At 47.0% G+C, this 23,278-nt stretch overlaps 1 protein-coding gene across 1 annotated transcript in view; it reads left to right on the plus strand.

The window, feature by feature from the left end:
• The window catches only part of TTPA (alpha tocopherol transfer protein), a 65,682-nt gene that overhangs the window by 31,797 nt on the left and 10,607 nt on the right, over nucleotides 1-23,278 (plus strand). Inside the window, exons 2-4 of the mRNA XM_075353239.1 lie at nucleotides 7,153-7,306; nucleotides 11,112-11,305; nucleotides 20,399-20,509. Of these exons, the coding sequence (XP_075209354.1) occupies nucleotides 7,153-7,306; nucleotides 11,112-11,305; nucleotides 20,399-20,509 (459 nt within the window). The remainder of the gene's footprint in view (nucleotides 1-7,152; nucleotides 7,307-11,111; nucleotides 11,306-20,398; nucleotides 20,510-23,278) is intronic.

The raw sequence follows: 23,278 nt of genomic DNA on the forward strand, positions 1-23,278 counted from the left end.
ATCTATGTAGCAGCTCCTGGGAGCGATTTTCGGGCACGTGACTTGTGTCGCTGCCAAAATCTGTATATAGCCCCAGCCTTTTTATCACCGGTTGCACAGCACAGATCAATATAACTTACCATAGACTATATTGCAAATTTCATGCGACTGTCACTTGAATGCAATTTGGCTGTTTATTTTTACACAGCAAAATCCCAGTTGAAAAGTAGCAAGTTGCACATGAATTTTTGGCAATTCCACGTGTCTGAGAATTTCTGTGGTTTGACACTGCCAAAAGGGTACTATATCTCTATTTCTGTGTATAATATTACTAAGACAATAATACTAGCTCTACCTATTGTTTTTTTGCTGCTTTTTACATATAATGTTTGTGATATACTGTATTTTAGTATATAGAGTATACAGTTAGGTCCAGAAATATTTGGACAGTGACACAATTTTCGCGAGTTGGGCTCTGCATGCCACCACATTGGATTTGAAATGAAACCTCTACAACAGAATTCAAGTGCAGATTGTAACGTTTAATTTGAAGGTTTGAACAAAAATATCTGATAGAAATTGTAGGAATTGTACACATTTCTTTACAAACACTCCACATTTTAGGAGGTCAAAAGTAATTGGACAAATAAACCAAACCCAAACAAAATATTTTTATTTTCAATATTTTGTTGCGAATCCTTTGGAGGCAATCACTGCCTTAAGTCTGGAACCCATGGACATCACCAAACGCTGGGTTTCCTCCTTCTTAATGCTTTGCCAGGCCTTTACAGCCGCAGCCTTCAGGTCTTGCTTGTTTGTGGGTCTTTCCGTCTTAAGTCTGGATTTGAGCAAGTGAAATGCATGCTCAATTGGGTTAAGATCTGGTGATTGACTTGGCCATTGCAGAATGTTCCACTTTTTTGCACTCATGAACTCCTGGGTAGCTTTGGCTGTATGCTTGGGGTCATTGTCCATCTGTACTATGAAGTGCCGTCCGATCAACTTTGCGGCATTTGGCTGAATCTGGGCTGAAAGTATATCCCGGTACACTTCAGAATTCATCCGGCTACTCTTGTCTGCTGTTATGTCATCAATAAACACAAGTGACCCAGTGCCATTGAAAGCCATGCATGCCCATGCCATCACGTTGCCTCCACCATGTTTTACAGAGGATGTGGTGTGCCTTGGATCATGTGCCGTTCCCTTTCTTCTCCAAACTTTTTTCTTTCCATCATTCTGGTACAGGTTGATCTTTGTCTCATCTGTCCATAGAATACTTTTCCAGAACTGAGCTGGCTTCATGAGGAGTTTTTCAGCAAATTTAACTCTGGCCTGTCTATTTTTGGAATTGATGAATGGTTTGCATCTTGATGTGAACCCTTTGTATTTACTTTCATGGAGTCTTCTCTTTACTGTTGACTTAGAGACAGATACACCTACTTCACTGAGAGTGTTCTGGACTTCAGTTGATGTTGTGAACGGGTTCTTCTTCACCAAAGAAAGTATGCGGCGATCATCCACCACTGTTGTCATCCGTGGACGCCCAGGCCTTTTTGAGTTCCTAAGCTCACCAGTCAATTCCTTTTTTCTCAGAATGTACCCGACTGTTGATTTTGCTACTCCAAGCATGTCTGCTATCTCTCTGATGGATTTTTTCTTTTTTTTCAGCCTCAGGATGTTCTGCTTCACCTCAATTGAGAGTTCCTTAGACCGCATGTTGTCTGGTCACAGCAACAGCTTCCAAATGCAAAACCCCACACCTGTAATCAACCCCAGACCTTTTAACTACTTCATTGATTACAGGTTAACGAGGGAGACGCCTTCAGAGTTAATTGCAGCCCTTAGAGTCCCTTGTCCAATTACTTTTGGTCCCTTGAAAAAGAGGAGGCTATGCATTACAGAGCTATGATTCCTAAACCCTTTCTCCGATTTGGATGTGAAAACTCTCATATTGCAGCTGGGAGTGTGCACTTTCAGCCCATATTATATATATAATTGTATTTCTGAACATGTTTTTGTAAACAGCTAAAATAACAAAACTTGTGTCACTGTCCAAATATTTCTGGCCCTGACTGTATCTATACATAAATATTAACACTTGTACACATATAGTATATTTAAGTATATTGTCACACGGAGTTTTGCCCAAACTTCACTGACTGTCATTTCATCACGGGTGCTGTTAAGATTGCAGATTGTGACATTTCTCCTGATTTCTCTGGTCTCTGGGATCAACACGGGCAGACTCTGGCGTTGACCTGCCGTGTGCTGATTCATAAGCAGGCTAGCAAAAGTTAATCTCTGCTAGTCTGTTTTCTCACGTGTTCTGGGATGGCCTATCACACCTGCTCCCCTCCAATTTTATGCTGGTAGAAACCTTCCACCCATGCTGGCTATAGTTTATTCGATGTTGGTCTGTGAGGTGTGGTGTCCCAGACTCTCTGGTGAAAGTTTTGCTCATTGTTTGGTGTGGTTTGTTGAGTTTACCCCTATTTTGTGGAAAAAGAGAGTGAAGATCCAGCACTGTATAAAAATCTAAATTCCTTCTTTATATCTTCATGATTAAAAAGCAAAAGGGGGGGGGGATAGGGAGTTACACAATCTCCATATTGAAAGCGTAACACACAAGACGCGTTGTAACTCCCTATTCCCCCTTTTTGCTTTTTAATCATAAAGAAACAAAGATGGAATTTTGAATTTTATACGGTGCTGAATCTTCACTCTCTTTGTTCTCGTGCCTCTATGTGGATACTGGCCACAGGTTTCCGTGCACTGAATTAACGAAATCCGCTAGACCTCCTCCTCCCACTTCTGAAGTGGTGAGGTGATATAAAATTTTTCTTTCCTATTTTGTAGCTTCCTTCCTGCTCTTGTTTTTCCTCCTGTACATCTTATTGCCTTTACTTTTTGTGTGTGTGCTATATGACAGAGATTTGATTTTCCCTTGTCTGTCTTTATTTCTGGGTTTCATCACACTCCTGTCCAGTCCCTCCTCTGGGGTAGGGGGAGGGAGAATCAGCTCAGGAATTATCAAAAGCAGGGCCAGGAAGGAGACTCGGGCATCCCCACCATCATGAGTATCCCTGAGGTTAGGGATAGCATAGGGTCCCCCAGCTTGAGAAACCGCTTAGGAGCCCTCGTTCCCCACTATACAATTGTCATTTTGACATATATACAATTTAAAGGGCTTATCTTTGCTTGAGACAAAAATTTGCATTCATATGAGTGCTTGCTGCCAAATCGTGACAGAAAATTTGTAGCACTTTGTCACGATTTCCTGGTATTCCCTGTGTGAAGGGGCAATCCCATGGCCAAATGTATGAGATTTGCACTTCACTCCTATTAAGAGAACCTTAACGAGGCTAGTCATCACTTCACTAAAAGTATGCTTGACTGAAAGTATGCAAATCACGTACATGTGGTCACATAGAATAACGGGAGGTCATGACAGCGTGCAGTACCTTGCGGTCAAGATTTGCCCTTTTGGGGTTACATAGAGTGATACCAAACATTTATCCCGAGTTTGGACAACCTCTTTAAGCTACATGGTATCCGACACATAGGGAAGAACATCTCGCACTACACAAGGAAATACATTTTATTCTTACACTGTGTAATAAAGGAGCGGCACACTGTCAATAAATTCACAATGCATACGTGAAGCCAGCAAATAAAGGTGGAACTGTGGTATACACAAACACTATACCTCTGCCGAAGAAATCCAATCCTAAGCTGGAATGAATGATTACACCCAAAGATTGCATCGGTGTAATATCACGGAGCTGTAAATGGAGCTTTATATCCTGGAAGCAGATTAGTGCACTCTGCAAATAATCATTTATTTTCTACCTGATCTGGGTCTGTTATAACCCAGCAACTCTGGTGCAGGACGCCCTGCAGGCACGTGGTTAGTTACATGATTGCCGCTCACTGGGTTTTGTACTTGGTGCCCATTGAGCATCATGTATTTAATCGAAATAGTGGTAGTGATATCTGGACTCCTAGGCCCAGAATGACAGAGATTCACTCACAATCAGTGAGCGTGCGGTAACCTGACCATCACTTCTTGACTGACATTCCGCTCTGCTCTTCATTTTGTTTCAGTGCGAACTAGAGACTTGCACATATTTAAACCAGTATTTACCCGCAGATTACCATTTTACGTACAGGTAAATTTTAAGCAAAAAAGCACACTACCAGTGTGAGACTTGTAATGACTGACAGTCTGTTCTCTTGATCTACATGTCTCACGCTGATAACACCCTCTTTCATTTAAAATGAACTCTGGACAGAGATTATCAGAGAGATCTATGTCTGGCAAATGGATCATAAAAAGGGGTTTTCTAGTAGTAAGGGTACCGTCTCACTAAACGACGTACCAGCGATTCCATCCACGATATGACCTCGTCAGGATCGCTGGTGCGTCGCTACATGGTCGCTGGTGAGCTGTCAATCAGGCAGATCTCACCAGCGACCCGTGGAAACGATGCTGCGCTAAGTAACCAAGGTAAATATTGGGTAACTAAGCAAAATGCTTTGCTTGGTTACCCAATATTTACCCTGGTTACCAGCGCACACCGCTTAGCGCTGATTTCCTGCACTCGAAGCCAGGGTAAACATTGGGTTACTAAGCAAAGCACTTCGCTTAGTTACCCGATGTGTACTCTGGCTACGTGTGCAGGGAGCAAGGAGCCAGCACTGGCAGCCTGAGAGCGGCGTACGCTAGTAACCAAGGTAAATATCGGGTAACCAAGCAAAGCGCTTTGCTTGGTTACCCAATGTGTACCTTGGTTACCAGCGTCTGCAGCTTCCAGACGCCGGCTCCCTGCTCCCTGCACATTCAGATCGTTGCTCTCTCGCTGTCAAACACAGCGATGTGTGCTTCACAGCGGGAGAGCAACGAGCCAAATATGAACCAGCACTGTGTGTAACGATCAGCGATTTCACAGCAGGGGCCAGGTCCCTGCTTAGTGTCACACACAGCGAGATCGCTGATGAGGTCACTGGTGCGTCACAAAACCTGTGACTCAGCAGCGATCTCTCATATTTTCCTTCACAAAATAACAAAGCCTGTACTCCTCTCCGGTGATGGCATGGTTCCATGGCTCACATCTACATGCCGATACCAAAGGTATAGCAGGCCATCACTGGCAATTACCCAGGCTAAGAGGTGAGTAGTTGTACCAGACTGTAGTAGATAAAACAGAACAGCTGATATAGACCAGGAGACAAAAGAGCAGCTTTAACCCTTGCAGCACCAGCACAAGGGAAATCTGTATGGTTAAAGGGAACCTGTCAGCAGAAATGTCCCCTAAAACCTAACAGATTCCCCCTCTGCAGCTCCTGGGCTGCATTCTATAAAGGTCCCTGTTATGATTGTGCCCACTTTCTGACCGAAAAAAAGTGTTTATAAAGTTGTACCTTTTTGGCTTCTGATTCTGTAAATCCGTCACGGGGGCGGGCTGCCTGATGGCCGTTATTCTGCCCCCTGGTCCTGTATGCCGCCCCCATCGCTGATTTCAATACTTCTGGACGCCGCCCACTGCTCCAGCCATCCCCGCGCATGCCCAGTGCCCATCTCTCGGGGATGAGCACTGTGCCCAGCGTCACCGCTGGTGACGTGCACGCAGGGTTAAGATTATGGGCGGTGCTGTGATGTTTATTCCTAAGCAACCGCCCATAATCGCGGGACCGCGCTTTCCCCCTCGGCCTGCTTCTTTCTGCGCAAGCGCGCTGCTGCTGACCTCACTTCGCCTCCTTCCCATCTTGCCCCGAGGCAGGAAATAGATGGGAAGAGCGCGGAGCAGTGACTACACCGAAAGCGCGGTCCCGCGATTATGGGCGGTTGCTTAGGAATAAACATCACAGCACCGCCCATAATCTTAACCCTGCGTGCACGTGACGCTGGGCACAGTGCTCATCCCCGAGAGATGGGCACTGGGCATGCGCGGGGATGGCTGGAGCAGTGGGCGGCGTCCAGAAGTATTGAAATCAGCGATGGGGGCGGCATACAGGACCAGGGGGCAGAATAACGGCCATCAGGCTGCCCGCCCCCGTGACGGATTTACAGAATCAGAAGCCAAAAAGGTACAACTTTATAAACACTTTTTTTCGGTCAGAAAGTGGGCACAATCATAACAGGGACCTTTCTAGAATGCAGCCCACGAGCTGCAGAGGGGGAATCTGTTAGGTTTTAGGGGACATTTCTGCTGACAGGTTCCCTTTAACAGGAAAGCAAAGCAGATCCAACCGCGCAGGCGTGCGTGTAACCAAGAACTATGACCTTCTGACCCCAAGAATAGGAGAGGCCACTTTCTGTTGTGGTAATGTCACCGGTGACAGTCATGTGGTTTCTGACCGTAGAAGGTCACAGCATTTGGCTGCGCAGAATGGTCCCTGACTTCCATTGTTCCTGCTGTCAGTATTCATTGGTGTAGGTAGCTTTCCTGCTGGATTCATCTCTCCCCCTTTTGGATCCAGCAGGAGCTCGCCTTCCACCCAGCTGCTGATCATCAGCATTTTTCTTGGTGCTTAAATCCCCCTTCCTTCCGTCTACTGGTGATATCTTTCAGTTTATTCAAGTCTTGGTTGCAAGCAGGTGGCTTGTACTCCTCAGTAGTATTGTTGCCGAAACCTTTACTGAACTTCTACCTGTGTCATGTGTAGATAAGTTGTTCATGCACTTTAACCCTGTTTGTCCTCCTTGTGTTGTCTATAGTGTTTAGTGGGGTTGATGAAGAGCTCATCCCATCCGTCCCCTATTTCAGGCCCAGCACTGGGCTTACCTAGGATCAGGTATCCGACTAGATGCATAAGTGCAGAACCTATCTAGGGTGGTGAGGGACCCCAGGGAGCAGCAATAGTTTTGGTTAGAGGGTCACCATCTTCCCTTTCCCTAGACACAGGGTTTCCCTTCCGCCGTTTGCTTGGTACTTCCCCGTACCTAGCATGACAGGTAACCCAGTGACCTCGAGTCCGGTGGGTGGTTCTATTCATTGTTTGACAGTTCACTGTTTAACATCAAGGAATGTTAGGTTTTACTACATCAAAAAGAGTCAGATGATAAATGGGAGCAGCTGTCACCAGAAGATTAGTGGCAGCGTGAATCACCCCAATCACAGCCATGATCTGCCTCATTTTACATTCACGCTAACATTTCTATTTATTTTTCAGCTGTTGAAAAACTATCACAAGTGGAGGAAAGAGTGTCCGGAAATCAGTGCGGACTTACGCCCATCGCCTCTCCTTGAATTGTATGGTGCCGGCTACCATGCTGTACTGAAGTCAAGAGATGCTTATGGAAGCAAAGTTCTTATTTATAGAATTGGTAAATAGAAATGATATGTGCTATATATATATGTGTATGTATATCATTATATATAAATACAAAATAGACACAGCACCAGCATGAAGGCAGGAGGACGTAAACCTTCCCTGGCAAAGTCCAATCTGAATGAAAAGAATTAGAAGCAGCACATCACAGGTTAATCTCAGAAAAAAACTGTCTTTTTATTTGCCCATAACAGTAATGTTTTGGTCCATATGTAGGTGAAAAAGGTCCACATATAGACCGAAACCTTGCTGTTATGGGCAAATAAAAAGAAATGAAAATCCATTGACACCTTTAAATATTCTGTCTGTTGCTGCTTTTCTGAGAAGTTATCATTTTCATTCATATGGAGACCAACCTCTTTAGCTTGATTAATAACTTATTGTCTGTGTGATTCCAGGGAAGGAAATGAGACAGTGAGTTATCAATCAAACTAAAGAAGCTGGTACAGGGCGGGGAAAAAAATATTCTACAGGTAGAGACTTTCTAAGTGCTCTTTTACACCCAGAGTACTTAAAGAACGTTTGTCAGAAGTTTTTTTCCCTACATCATCTGAGTGCAGCATGATGTAGGTAAAGAGACCATTAATCAAAGTATGTAACACTTATGCGGGCGTCACACGAGACGATCTATCACGCGATGCATCGTCGGGGGTCACGGTTTTCGTGACGCACATCCGGCATTGTTTGCGACGTAATTTCGTGTGACACCTCCGAGCGACGCTGGATCGGTCACAAATCGTGAGTCGTGTACTCGTCGCTTATTTTTAAAAAATCGTTTATTTTTCATGGCGCCGGTTGTTCATCGTACCCGGGGCAGCACACATTGCTCTGTGTGACACCCCGGGAACGATGAACACAGCTTACCAGCGTCCCGCGGCACCCGCCGGCAATGCGGAAGGAAGGAGGTGGGCAGGATGTTTACGTCCCGCTCATCTCCGCCCCTCCGCTTCTATTGGGCGGGCACTGTGTGACGTCGCTGTGACGCCGAATGTCCCTCCCCCTTCAGGAAGAGGATGTTTGCCGCCCACAGCGAGGTCTCTCTGCAGGTAAGTACGTGTGACGGCGGTTTAATGACTTTGTGCGACACGGGCAGCGATTTGCCCGTGACGCACAAACGACGGGGGCGGGTATGATCGCTCGTGCGATCGCACGATAGATCGTACCGTGTGACGCCCGCATTAGTTTACTGGATGCAGTGGTTCTGACACAATCAGAGTTTTTAGATTGCGCTATGCAGCAGAGCTGAGAAAGCTGCCCTCGTCCACACGAGGCTCTCTATGTACAATGTCTATAGACAGTGAGAAGCTAATCACAGAAGGGGGCATGTCAGACTAGGGCTCTCACACTGCTGTAGCTGACCTATTACAGCAATGATAATCTCCTGAAACTAAAACACATTGCAAGAGGGACATTGCTTAAATCTGTTTTTCCTGTACAGCATGCTGTCTTGAGATTACATAGCAACAACCTGCTGACTGATTCTCATTAACACCTCATATACACATGAATGAAAATGTTGATTTCTCAGGAAAGCAGCAACATAGAGAAGATATAAAGGTGTCTGTGGATTTACATTTCAAAGACCTGTAAGCCCATATATGTGGTTTGGGAAGAGTTGATCTTTATGACTTTTTCCCTTTAATCCCAATCATGCAATGACCTCAAAGCAATGCTCCAGCAGCAAGAAATCACATTTTGAGGATTTGTCTGGTAGTGCATTCGGGCATGATGATGCACTTCTAGCTTCTTAGCCTCATACTGTATTTTTTTATCTACCATCATCCTCCTCTGGTTGATGGACAGGTTGTTTGCTCTGGTACATGGTTACTGACCTGTTGTCAATCAGCCAGGGGATGGTGGTACTAGGTAGAAAAAAATAGATGAGGCTGAGAAGCCAGAAACGCATCGTAACGCTCCAATGCACTTTGAGACACACGTCTAAACCAAGATTTCTCCCTGCTAGTGCAGTGCTGTTGGGCCATAAAGGAATAGACTGGTTTATTTTTTTAAAGGGCTACATAATCATAAAATCATTTGTAAGAGGAGGTGGGTGGGGAGGTTAAAGTTTCCAACTAGTTCCCTTTAAAAAGAGGTATCAGCTGAGTAATGTAAGAGGTAATGTACCCCGTCATGTAGAATATTCAGAACATTACATCCTATCCCTTGCGTTTTTGCAGCGCATTTTCTGCACCAAAAACCATAGTGTGCACAATATGTGTTTTTTTGCAGCACTTTTTCTTGCATTTTTCTCCCAGTGTGAAAAATGCTACAAAATCCCTGAAAGAATTGACATGCTGCGGCTTGGCAAAAACACAGCATGGCTCAAAATACTCATAGAAAAAAAAAACACTGAGCATGTGCCTGAGATTTCAGAAATCTGTGATTTTTCTGGTACAGTAAAACATTGCATATTTTATACTTTTATACATCAAATATACTGCATAAAAAACGCAACAGAAATGCAACATGTGCACACTCCGCAAGACTTCCCTATGTTCTGTGTCATTCCTGATGTCTGATATAGCTTACAAAAAGGAGACCGTATTCTGTAGTGATAAGATATGTGAAACAATGAATATAGGAATATAGACATGCATTACTGCTATAGAAAACGTGTAAAAATTGAGATACTTAGCACACAAAAATGGCCAGATTTATGTGAGCCAAACGGCCAACGGCAAGGCGACCTCATTTTGTTAGGTCCCCAGCAAGCTAATGCCTCTCTTTGGGTTAAAAAACGTACAATTTATGGGCGGACTGGAACATGCAAATGGAGAATTAAAATCGACTAAGGCTGAAGAGTACGGGTGCTCAATCAAAAGGTATGACCTTGTAGTCTAAAGCCTGCTTTACATGTTGCAATTTCGCATACGATTTCGTATGCGATTTGCAACGCCCCCATCGTATGTGTGGCATGTTCAATTTGTTGAACGTGCCGCACATACGAGTAACCCCCGTCACACATACTTACCCGTCCATACGACCTCACTGTGGGCGGCGAACGTCCACTTCCTGGAGTGGGAGGGACATTCGGCGTCACAGCGACGTCACACGGCAGCCGGCCAATAGAAGCGGTGGGGCGGAGCTAAGCGGGACGTAAACATCCCACCCACCTCCTTCCTTCCGCATTGTGGGCCGGGAGCCGCAGGACGCTGGTAAGATCTGTTCATTGTTCCCAGGGGGGCACATACTGCAATGTGTGCTAGCCCGGGTACGATGAACAATCTGACGTGCAATTCTAGAGAAAGGTATGATGTGTATGCGATGAACGTTTTAGCGTTCAATCGCAATCGCACGTAGCTGTCACACACTGCAATGTACTTACAATGCCGAAAGTGCGTCACTTACGACGTGACCCCACCGACACATTGTAAGATACATTGCAGCGTGTAAAGCGGGCTTAAGAAAAAGACTAATGGCACATCCTACCTTTCTAATGTGAACAGGTGCAAATTGTCGCCTTACAGTTGGCTGTTGGGCTCACATAAAACTGGCCATTTTTGTGTGCTAAGTATCTCAATTTTTACATGTTTTTTCATAGCAGTAAAGCATGTCTATATTCCTATATTCATTGTTCCACATATCTTAGCACTAAAGAATGCAACTGTCTCCTTTTTGTTACGATGTTTCATGTTCAGTTTGTACCTGTTCACATTAGAAAGGTAGGCTGTGCCATCAGTCTTTCTTTGATGTAACTTACAGTAATCTGTTATCTCATGAACAATAATAGTAGACCCTATTAGAAATATATTACTTATTATGAACTTATCTGTTTATATACATTTTTTCAACTTTTGTAGAAAAATGGGACCCAAAGCAGTTTACAGCATATGAGGTATTTCGGGTGAGCCTCATAACATCTGAGCTTATAGTAAAAGAAGCAGAGACTCAGAGGAACGGCATAAAGGCTATATTCGATCTACAGGGATGGAGAATAGCTCACGCATTTCAAATTACCCCAACTATTGCCAAAAGGATCGCTGCAGTCATGACAGTAGGTGGCAAATGGAAAAGTATAAACTTCTCACTATAGGTAATAGGAGTTTTCATGCAATGTATCAAATCCTTGGAGCCCAGAAACCACTTGGATTAGCCAACTGCATGTAGATTGATACAGCTCCAATAGGATTTAAAGGGAACCAACCAGCAGGTTTGCACATATAAAGTAAAGCCAGTGTTATACTGGCACTAGAATGCTGAATATAAGCATAGCTATTGTTCTAAGATTGGTTGTTTTATTTCAGAAATATTTGCACATAAAGTTCCATTAATGCACTGCTATTTGATTGACAGGTGCAACAGGAAGGGAAAATGTGAGTCGGGTCTTGCTATCTATTCCCAACGCAGTCTGTCTGTCTGTGAATTAACGTCTATGACAGCGACACAGGGAGAAAGGCCAAGCAGGCAGACAGAGGCGGGAATAGATAGCAAGACACAACCCACATATTACTGCCCTGTTGCACCTGTCAATCAAATAGCAGTGCATTTCTAGAACTTTACTTGCACATATTTCTGAAATAAAACATTCAATCTCAGAAGAGAAGGTATGCTTTCATTCAGCATCCTAGTGCCTATATAGCACTGGCTTTACTTTATATATGAAAATCCTGATGATTGGTTCCCTTCAATGTGTTTTTAATAGAGGACCTGTCACCAGGTCCAAAGTGGGCAGTTTTTTCTCTTATATTTATTCTCACTGCTTCAAATAACACAAAAGTACTATGTGGTTTGCTTTATGTTCAGTGCCTGCTCCCTCCTAAAATAAAATATGTCTAATGGAATCAAATAAATCTGATAAGCTCTCAGCTAATTACATTCATTTTTTAAGCCCATGAATATAATACATTTCAATTCCTAGTGAACACGTGAGCTCTCTGGTAGAAAGTTTTCTTTTTCGCTCCTAATTGGGAGACCCAGACAATTGGGTGTATAGCTACTGCCTCCGGAGGCCGCACAAAGTACTACACTTAAAAGTGTAAGGCCCCTCCCCTTCTGGCTATACACCCCCCCGTGGGAGCACGGGTCCCTCAGTTTTTGCTTTGTGCGAAGGAGGTCAGACACGCACGCATAGCTCCACTGTTTAGTCAGCAGCAGCTGCTGACTATGTCGGATGGAAGAAAAGAGGGCCCATACAGGGCCCCCAGCATGCTCCCTTCTCACCCCACTTTCTGTCGGTGGTGCTTGTTAAGGTTGAGGTACCCATTGCGGGTACGGAGGCTGGAGCCCACATGCTGATTCCTTCCCCATCCCCATTAGGGCTCTGGGCGAAGTGGGATTTTACCGGTCTCCAGGCACTGAGACCGTGCTCCATCCGCAGCCCCTGGAGAAGCCGCTGGATATGGAGCTGAGTATCGTCAGGGACATGGCCCTGCTCCGTCAAAGTACTCTGTGTCCCCGTGCATACGCGCGCACACCGCAGCATTGCTGGGTGTGTAGTGCGCCGGGGACAACAGCGCTGCTGCGCCTGTGCCATTTCCTCACTTCACCTTAGCTGAGTGGGTAGACTCAGGGAGAACGGTCGCGCCGGCCGCTGGGACTGCGACGCGGCTGGGACTTGTGGTGCGCCGGGGACTTCCGCGCTGACCGTGCATATATCACGGCCGCGCTTATTACTACAGTCCCCGGCTTTTGCGGCCTAGTTCGTTCGTTCCCGCCTCCGCACCTGCCAGTCAGGAGGAGGGCGGGACGCTGTACAGAGCATCAGCGCTGAGGGCTGGAGTCTTTTTTACATACTCCAGCCCTCACACCAGGCACAGTAGGACGCAGTTTCCCGCACTTTGTCTGTGGCACGCCCACGGTCCGCCCCTCTTCACAGAACGCCGGCAGCCATTCCTGCCTGCACGCTGAGCTGCAGAGGGGAGACGGGGAGACCCAGACACGGGATTCTACGGCCTCATACCCGCTGTTCAGCGGGCGGTAAGCAGCCTCAAGGGCTCACCCCCACTTGTGCCGTTTGTATACTGAGTATTTTGTGTTTGCAAATACTTTGTACTGTACGGTCGCTGGTGATTCTCGGCTATATACCCTCCTAGATTACAAGGAGGCAACAGCATGTCGTCCGCAAAACGCAAGGGTGCCAAGGCACAGACATTATATGCTGCCTGTACCGCATGTGGGGCTGCTCTACCGGCAGGTTCCACTGACCCCCATTGTGTGCAGTGCTCGGCCCCTGTGCCCCTGTGCAACTCTGCTGGACGTGACCCAGGGTGTACCACCTGTGAATGCTGTCCAGGTGACAGGAACGGAGTTTGCAGCTTTTGCTGACAGATTGTCTATGACCATGTCAAAGATTCTTGAAACATTGCAGTCTAGACCAGTAACTCAGACCATGGACACTGTGGCATCATTGCTCCCTGGTCCCCCTCAGCTGGAACACTTCCAAGCTCCGGGGGTGTCACATGCACCCCAGGGTGACGATTCTGACTCGGACGACAGTCCCAGACAACCTAAGCGGGCTCGTTATGAGGGGCCCTCAACTTCGTCTCACTGGTCAGGATCCCAGCGGGACGAATCTATGGGTGATGAGGCGGATGTAACTGATCAAGATTCTGATCCTGGGACCGCTCTCAATCTGGATACACCGGATGGTGACGCCATAGTGAATGATCTTATAGCGTCCATCAATAGGATGTTAGATATTTCTCCGCCAGCTCCTCCTGCGGAGGAGGCAGCTTCACAGCAGGAGAAATTCCATTTCAGATATCCCAAGCGTAAATTAAGCACTTTTCTGGACCACTCTGACTTTAGAGATGCAATCCAGAAACACCACGCTTATCCTGAGAAGCGGTTTTCTAAACGGCTTAAAGATACACGCTATCCTTTTCCCCCTGACGTGGTCAAGGGTTGGACCCAGTGTCCCAAGGTGGACCCTCCAATCTCCAGGCTTGCAGCTAGATCTTTAGTTGCAGTAGAAGATGGAGCGGCACTTAAAGATGCCACTGACAGGCAGATGGAGCTCTGAAATCCATCTATGAAGCTATTGGAGCGTCGTTGGCGCCAGCTTTCGCAGCCGTATGGGCACTCCAAGCTATTTCAGCTGGGCTTATACAAGTCGACTCGGTCACACGTACATCTGCCCCGCAGGTGGCACCATTGACCTCTCAAATGTCTGCATTCGCGTCTTACGCGATTAATGCTGTCCTGGACTCTACGAGCCGTACGGCGGTGGCGTCAGCCAACTCCGTGGTTTTGCGCAGAGCCCTGTGGTTGAGAGAATGGAAGGCAGATTCTGCTTCCAAGAAGTGCTTAACCAGTTTGCCTTTTTCTCGTGACCGATTGTTTGGGGAGCGTTTGGATGAAATCATTAAACACTCCAAGGGTAAGGACTCATCCTTACCTCAACACAGACAAAACAAGCCCCAACAAAGGAGGGGTCAGTCTGGTTTTCGGTCCTTTCGAGGCTCAGGCAGGTCCCAATTCTCCTCGTCCAAAAGGACTCAAAAGGATCAGAGAGGCTCAGATTCTTGGCGGACTCAGTCACGCCCAAAAAAGACAGCAGGAAGAACCGTTACCAAGACGGCTTCGTCATGACTTTCAGCCTCCTCTCTCCGCATCCTCGGTCGGTGGCAGGCTCTCCCGCTTTGGCGACATTTGGCTGTCACAGGTCAAAGACCGTTGGGTGAGGGACATTCTGTCTCACGGGTACAGGATAGAGTTCAGCTCTCGTCCTCCAACTCGTTTCTTCAGAACTTCCCCACCGCCCGACCGAGCCGATGCTCTGCTGCAGGCGGTGGCCGCTCTAAAGGCGGAAGGAGTGGTGACTTCCGTTCCTCTTCAGGAACAAGGTCACGGTTTTTACTCCAATCTTTTTGTGGTGCCAAAGAAGGACGGGTCCTTTCGGCCCGTCCTGGATCTAAAGTTGCTCAACAAACACGTAAAAACCAGGAGGTTCCGGATGGAATCTCTACGCTCCGTCATAGCCTCAATGTCTCAAGGAGATTTCTTAGCATCAATAGACATCAAAGATGCTTATCTTCACGTGACGATTGCGCCAGAGCATCAGCGTTTTCTACGCTTCGTTATAGAAAGCGAACACCTGCAGTTCGTAGCGTTACCTTTCGGGCTGGCAACAGCCCCTCGGGTCTTCACCAAGGTCATGGCAGCAGTAGTAGCTGTCCTGCACTCGCAGGGTCACTCCGTGATCCCGTATTTGGACGATCTACTTATAAAGGCACCCTCTCAAGAGGCATGCCAACACAGTCTGAACATGGCACTGAAGACTCTCCAGAGTTTCGGGTGGATTATCAACTTTTCAAAGTCAAATCTAACCCCGACCCAATCACTAACATATCTTGGCATGGAGTTTCATACTCTCTCAGCGATAGTGAAGCTTCCACTGGACAAGCAGTGCTCTCTGCAGACAGGGGTGCAATCTCTCCTGCAGAACCAGTCCCACTCCTTGAGACGCCTCATGCATTTCCTAGGGAAGATGGTGGCAGCAATGGAAGCAGTCCCTTTCGCGCAGTTTCATCTGCGCCCTCTACAATGGGACATTCTCCGCCAATGGGACGGGAAGTCGACGTCCCTCGACAGGGATGTCTCCCTCTCTCAGGCAGCCAAGGACTCTCTCCGATGGTGGCTTCTTCCCACCTCATTGTCAAAAGGAAAGTCGTTCCTACCCCCATCCTGGGCGGTGGTCACGACAGATGCGAGCCTATCAGGGTGGGGAGCAGTGTTTCTTCACCACAGGGCTCAGGGTACGTGGACTCAGAGAGAGTCCACCCTTCAGATCAAGAAGTCCGGCGGATTCTGACGTGGGTGGAAAACACAGAATCCACCATATCCGCAGTTCACATCCCAGGCGTGGAAAACTGGGAAGCAGACTTTCTCAGTCGCCAGGGCATGGACGCAGGGGAATGGTCCCTTCACCCGGACGTGTTTCAGGAGATCTGTCGCCGCTGGGGGATGCCGGACGTCGACCTGATGGCGTCACGGCACAACAACAAGGTCCCGGTTTTAATGGCACGGTCTCACGATCACCGAGCTCTGGCGGCAGACGCCTTAGTTCAGGATTGGTCGCAGTTCCGACTACCTTATGTGTTCCCACCTCTGGCATTGTTGCCCAGAGTGCTCCGCAAAATCAGGTCCGATTGCCGTTGCGCCATTCTCGTCGCTCCAGACTGGCCAAGGAGGTCGTGGTACCCGGATCTGTGGCATCTCACGGTAGGACAACCGTGGGCGCTACCAGGCCGTCCAGACTTGCTGTCTCAAGGGCCGTTTTTCCATCTGAATTCTGCAGCCCTGAACCTGACTGTGTGGCCATTGAGTCCTGGATCCTAGGGACCTCAGGTTTATCTCATGATGTTGTTGCCACCATGAGACAGGCTAGGAAACCATCCTCCGCCAAGATCTACCACAGAACGTGGAAGATATTCTTATCTTGGTGCTCTGCTCAGGGAGTTTCTCCCTGGCCATTTGCATTGCCTATTTTTCTTTCCTTCCTGCAGTCTGGGTTGGAAAAAGGTTTGTCGCTTAGCTCCCTTAAAGGACAAGTCTCTGCGCTATCCGTATTCTTTCAGAAGCGCCTGGCGCGACTTCCTAAGGTACGCACGTTCCTGCAAGGGGTTTGTCATATCGTTCCCCCTTACAAGCGGCCATTGGAACCCTGGGATCTGAACAAGGTTCTAATTGCTCTCCAGAAGCCACCTTTCGAGCCTATGAAGGAGATTTCCTTTTCTCGGCTTTCACAGAAAGTGGCTTTTCTGGTGGCGGTCACGTCTTTTCGGAGAGTGTCAGAGCTGGCGGCGTTATCTTGCAAATCTCCCTTCCTGGTGTTTCACCAAGACAAGGTAGTACTGCGTCCAATTCCAGAGTTTCTTCCCAAGGTGGTATCTTCCTTTCATCTCAATCAGGATATCACTTTACCATCTTTGTGTCCGCATCCAGTTCACCAATTTGAAAAGGGTTTGCATCTGTTGGACCTGGTGAGAGCACTCAGGATCTACATTTCCCGCACGGCGCCTCTGCGCCGTTCGGATGCACTCTTTATCCTGGTCGCTGGTCAGCATAAAGGGTCGCAAGCTTCCAAATCCACCCTTGCGCGGTGGATCAAGGAACCAATTCTTCACGCCTACCGTTCTGCTGGGCTTCCGACTCCTTCTGGACTGAAGGCCCATTCTACCAGAGCCGTGGGTGCGTCCTGGGCATTACGGCATCAGGCTACGGCTCAGCAGGTGTGCCAGGCGGCTACCTGGTCGAGTCTGCACACTTTTACCAAGCATTATCAGGTGCATACCTACGCTTCGGCGGATGCCAGCCTAGGTAGACAAGTCCTGCAGGCGGCGGTGGCCCACCTGTAAGAAAGGGCTGCCTGACAGCCCGATCACGAGGTATTCTTTTACCCACCCAGGGACTGCTTTTGGACGTCCCAATTGTCTGGGTCTCCCAATTAGGAGCGAAAAAGAAGAAGGGAATTTTGTTTACTTACCGTAAATTCCTTTTCTTCTAGCTCCAATTGGGAGACCCAGCACCCGCCCTGTTTTTTCTTAGGGTATTTGTTTTTCGGGTGCACATGTTGTTCATGTTGATAAGTTACGTTCTCCGATATTGTTTATCGGATTGAATTTGTTTTTGAAACAGTTATTGGCTTTCCTCCTTCTTGCTTTTGCACTAAAACTGAGGGACCCGTGCTCCCACGGGGGGGTGTATAGCCAGAAGGGGAGGGGCCTTACACTTTTAAGTGTAGTACTTTGTGCGGCCTCCGGAGGCAGTAGCTATACACCCAATTGTCTGGGTCTCCCAATTGGAGCTAGAAGAAAAGGAATTTACGGTAAGTAAACAAAATTCCCTTCTTTCATTTAAATAACTTAAAAAAAAACAAAGCAGCATGTGATCACCTCTATTTTTGATAACCAGCCAAGTTAAAGCTGACAGCTGGGTGTTACAGCCCACAGTTGTCTGCTTTACCAGCGATGGTTATCAAAAATGGGCAAGAGCCCACGTTTTTCTTTTTTATTTATTTATACCTTATATTAAATTGCCCCTGTTTTGCTTCCATTTGCAGCCCCCTAGCCCTCATTACGACCATTTTATAGTACACAAGTTCGGGTCTCCATTGACTTCTATGGGCTTTAGCTTCTGGGGTCAAGTTTGGGTATCGAACCAAACATTTTTTTTTTAAAGTCCAGCGAAACCCAGTGAACCTGAACATCCATGGGTCTGCTCATCACTAACCTTTGCTAAAATTATATTGTTTGATTTTAGCATTAAAGCAAACTTTTCAGTAACCACTGAACAATCAGAGGTAATGCAGGATGTGACGATGTAAAACATTATGCAAGCTATCTATTACACTATTACAGCGCCATCTGCTGTGGCAAAATTTGCCTTTTTTGAAAATTAGGTTAGCAACTGCACATATCAATGCAGTCTGTGGCTCATCTTCACTTTTTCCTGAAAGCACCACTCCTAGTGTCTTAATTGACAGTCAACAGTGGAGGGAACATTATGACTAGAGATGAGCAAACCTTAGTTTGGTGTTCGTACCAAACATGGTGGACTTTATTAAAAAAAAAAAACAACAATATTCGACTTTGGACATTGGGTACTTTATGTATGCAGACCACCATCGTTGTGCTCGGGTACACTCGGTGCTCAGTCCAGTGCAGTGTTTGATCAGCTCACACTGGGGATAACAACAGCGTTATCTGATGTAGTGTGCACCAAAAAAAAAAATATGGAAAATACCCAAACTCCGTTCTCCAGAAGTGATCTGTTTTTGGCTTTCTGTATGTCTGGAAAAACCCGAACTGCCCAGTGACTTCCATTGGGGTTCAGGTCGAGTCCCAAACTGAACTTTATCCAAAGTCCGGTTGAACTCACCGAACCAAACCTCGACGGATCCGCTCATCTCTAATTATGACATTACAAAAAATAATAATAATTCTGCTACAAAGCCTCAATTATGACTGTTAATCGGAAATCAGGGACGGAACTGATAGGGAGAAGCAAAGAGGGGCTATATACTGCAAGTGCATTGATATGCAGTGCACTTGCAAACCTACTTTGAATATTAATAAATTATGACTTTCACTCACAGCAGATGGCGTTATAATAGGTATCTTTCCTAATGATCATCTATTCCGCCCAACCTAGGGGTCGTGTTATTGATAAATTCCATTTAAATGGAACCTGTCACCAAGTTTGTCTTTCACTCACACACTGCAAAAAAGTTCTGACTATCCTAAAAAAGATATCACATTTAGTGGTACGTCTAAAATTTCAGCAGTGACAATTGAAGTGAGCGTGAGGTGTAGTAAAATCATAGAAATACAGCAACAATAACACAACCTTACGGTCCCATTACATGCAACGACATATCTAACGTTATATCGCCGGGGTCACGGATTCTGTGACACACATCCAGCATCGTTAGCGACGTTGTTGCGTGTGACACGCACGAACGACCGTTAATGATGGAAAATACTCACCTTATTGTCCATTGTTGACACGTCGTTCATTTTCAAAAAATCGTTCATTGTTGTGCACGCAGGTTGTTGGTCGTTCCCGAGGCAGCACACAACGCTATGTGTGACACCTTGGGAGCGATGAACTACAGCTTACCTGCGGCCGCCGGCAATGAGGAAGGAAGGAGGTGGGCGGGATGTTATGTCCTGCTCATCTCCGCCCCTCCACTTCTATTGGGCGGCCACTTAGTGACGTCGAACGAACCACCCTCTTATTAGGAGGCGGTTCGCCGGACATAGCGACATCGCTAGGTAGGTAAGTACATGTGACGGCTCCTAATGATTTTGTGTGCCATGGGCTGCGATTTGCCCGTGACGCACAAACGACAGGGGCGGGTGCTTTCACCAGCGATATCGCTAACGATATCGCTGCATGTAACACCCCCTTTAGTCTCCTTGTCACTGTACAATCCGAGCCTGAATTAAGTCAGTGCATAAAATTAAAAAGCTCTGAAATAAGAGTGAATTAGTGAAAAATGAGTATTTAAATTATGGAAAGCAGAACAAGAGGCACATTTGGGAGGAAAACTGTACCAGGAGAAATGATTGCCTCAAAGGTAAGATGTACTGTATATGCTTCCAAGGAATTAACATTTTGTGATTGCATCTGTTTATTCTTTCAGGACTCTTTCCCCCTTAAAGTCAGAGGGATCCATCTTCTAAATGAGCCTCTCTTTTTCTACCCGGTATTCTCGTTAATCAAGCCATTTCTTCCTGAAAAGATCCAGCAAAGGGTAAGTGAGCCAAAATGGGAGAGCAGAGGACACGGTATGGCTGACACTAGTTTGAGGACAGTCTTGGGCTATGTGGAGTTTTCTGAGGAGTCTTTTGGAGCAATTCTGCTAATAAAATGCCTGAGAAATTGCTGAAGACTTCATAGACTTCCTATCGATTTCTATTGAAAAACGATTTTCTGGTCATACGTTCAGTCTTTTTATTTCTTTTTGTTAGCATCAGGTTCTCAAAGATACTAAACACTTAAAATAAGTGACCTGTAAGTTCCTAAGGCATTTTCCACAATGAAGCTTCTCCATACAGTACAATAGAAGTCGAAGGGAAGGCAACCAAAACATCACAAAAGATTGTTGGACGTCTAATTGTTTTTTTAGGCCCATGAAAACGTTTGCCTTTCATTTGTTACTTCATTGTATTAAAAAGAAAGCAAAGAATTTGTCCACAAAAAACACAAAAAAATTACAGAAAAAGATTCCTCAAAAGTAGGGATAAGCGAACCCGAACAGTAAAGTTCTTGGTTTGTACCAGGCACCGGGTATCCGAGGCTCACACCCAAATGCGTCTGTTAAGAAAAAAAAAATCAGTGTCCGAGTTCAGGTGCTGTTCCTATGCTAACCACTCAATCGAGCATCCGGGTGATCGGGTACACTCGGTGCTCAGCTCATTGCCAGCTGTGTACAGTCTCTAAAAACCTCTCACTGGGTGTAAAAGCAATTGTTTCGGATGTAGTGTGTAAAAAAAACCCCTCCAAAACTCTGACTTCCCTTCCCCGGAATTGCTCTGTTTATAGCTCGCTGTATGTAGGCAGAGGGCCGAACTATCTGTCGCGGGCGGAGGAGGGGACGCCGCGCTCTCCCTACTGCTCGGGTCCGGCTGCCGCGGCTGCTGCGGCCTGCTGCTGCTCGGTGGCTCGAGCGATGGGCCGGATCCCGGGGACTCTAGCGGCGCTCCTCGCCCATGAGTGAAAGGGGATTGGGTGTTGGGATATAGTTTATTGTCCGTGACGCCACCCACGGTTGTGGTGATTTGTTGACACCACCGCTGCTCTGTATGGGGATCCCGGGAGTGATGGTATGGAGCAGCCAGTTGTTGTGTTGCCCCTCCGTGGGTAGGGGTTGGTGATCCCGGGGCCCAGGGATGAGGTGGGAGATGCAGGGCTTGGTGGGCGCAGGGACGCGGGAGCAGCGCTGTGCCTTGCGGCACTGTGGTACTCACTCAGCCTGAGACGATGACACAGTTCTCGGTAAAACACACGGCTGGAAAGACGGTTCCCACGGACGGCTGCACTTGCTTTCCCCAGTAGGTGTCGGTGACGGTCACTCTTCCTGAACCTAATGTTTCTGTGTTGGTAGCGATGGGTTCCCACCGGTTACCCGCTCCTTGGCTTCAATCTGGGCCGAAGGAGCCCTACTTTGCGCGCTGGCGCTGGCCCTGAGAAACTGGTGCCCTAGCGGTGGCGGTGTCTCTCCGTTACGGTTGGACTGTTGCCTTCAATCGGGACTTGGTTGTTGGGAGACAGTCGTCCCCTTCACTGACGGATTTGGCAAATTATGGCGACTCCTAGCCTTGCCGGGGTCCGAAAGGCCCCTGCCCTGGTGCTGACTGTTCCTCGTATACTGCTCCAAACCGCCGGGTCACCACCCGTCCGCGGTCCTTCCAGCAACCTCCGAGCAGTCACCCCTCCAGACAGTCACCGCCGTCTGCTGACCTTGCTGTCTCTCGGCCCGGGGCACACACCCGGACCAGCTTCAGGCTTCACAAACTGTCACTTTCCCTTTCCTCAGCTACTTGTTTACTCCTCACTCTAGCTCTTCCCTGAGCTGACTCCACTCTAGCCCTCAGCTAGACTTCAACTCTCTTCAAACTCCAAACTCTATCTGCCTGGTTCTTCCCGCCTCCAGGGCTGTGAACTCCTCGGTGGGCGGAGCCAACCGCCTGGCCCACCCCCTGGTGTGAACATCAGCCCCTGGAGGAAGGCAACAAGGATTTTTGGGTTAGCTTAGATGTGCCTAGCTGGGGTGTAGGGTGTGGTGGTGTGATGACCTGTGACCCCTGGCTTGCCCAGGGCGTCACATATCCAATCTGAGACATCCATTATACTCATCTATGGAGTTGAGCCCATTATTTCTTGACTTATATGGGGTTCGGGCTCCGGAGTCCAGTTCAGATCAAGTTCGGATCCCGAAACAAACCTTTGACTAAATTACTACCGAACCCTAACTTCCATGAGTCTGCTCATCTCTACTCAAATTTAACAAAAAACTGCTTATGGACACAACACACCACATAGGAGTGTTTTCTGTCTCCATGTGCACATACTCTTATGGATGCTGTAATGGCGCTCGCTCCACCTCACTTTTATTGTCAGCAGGACATCCCCTGTCTAACCCAGAGAATTTTTTAGATCATAGAAAAGTAAAGAGCATTTGCACATTTGTGAGATCTCCGGGGTGGGATTACATTAGACAATGACTGGAAATGTTTGTTCGTATGATCACTGCCCCCATATAGATGGGTTAAGGGTGACCATATTCATAAAAGAAAAGTTGGCCTGTTCTGCCAATTTCGGCAGACCTAATAGAGTATCCCTTGTGTAAGGGGCCTCCTGAGACTTCATGCTTCATATTTTACTTATTTTCCCACCTATTTTTAAACCACTAAATTCAATTCAGAAAATCTGGTATTGCAGAGGTAGCCATTGTTCACAGCAAGAAAGAGCAACAGTGTCTACCTGCCCAGGCCACAGAAACAAATGCACTCGCAGGATG

The sequence above is a fragment of the Anomaloglossus baeobatrachus genome, chromosome 6, assembly GCF_048569485.1.
Source record: "Anomaloglossus baeobatrachus isolate aAnoBae1 chromosome 6, aAnoBae1.hap1, whole genome shotgun sequence".
NCBI classification, from domain to species: domain Eukaryota; kingdom Metazoa; phylum Chordata; class Amphibia; order Anura; family Aromobatidae; genus Anomaloglossus; species Anomaloglossus baeobatrachus.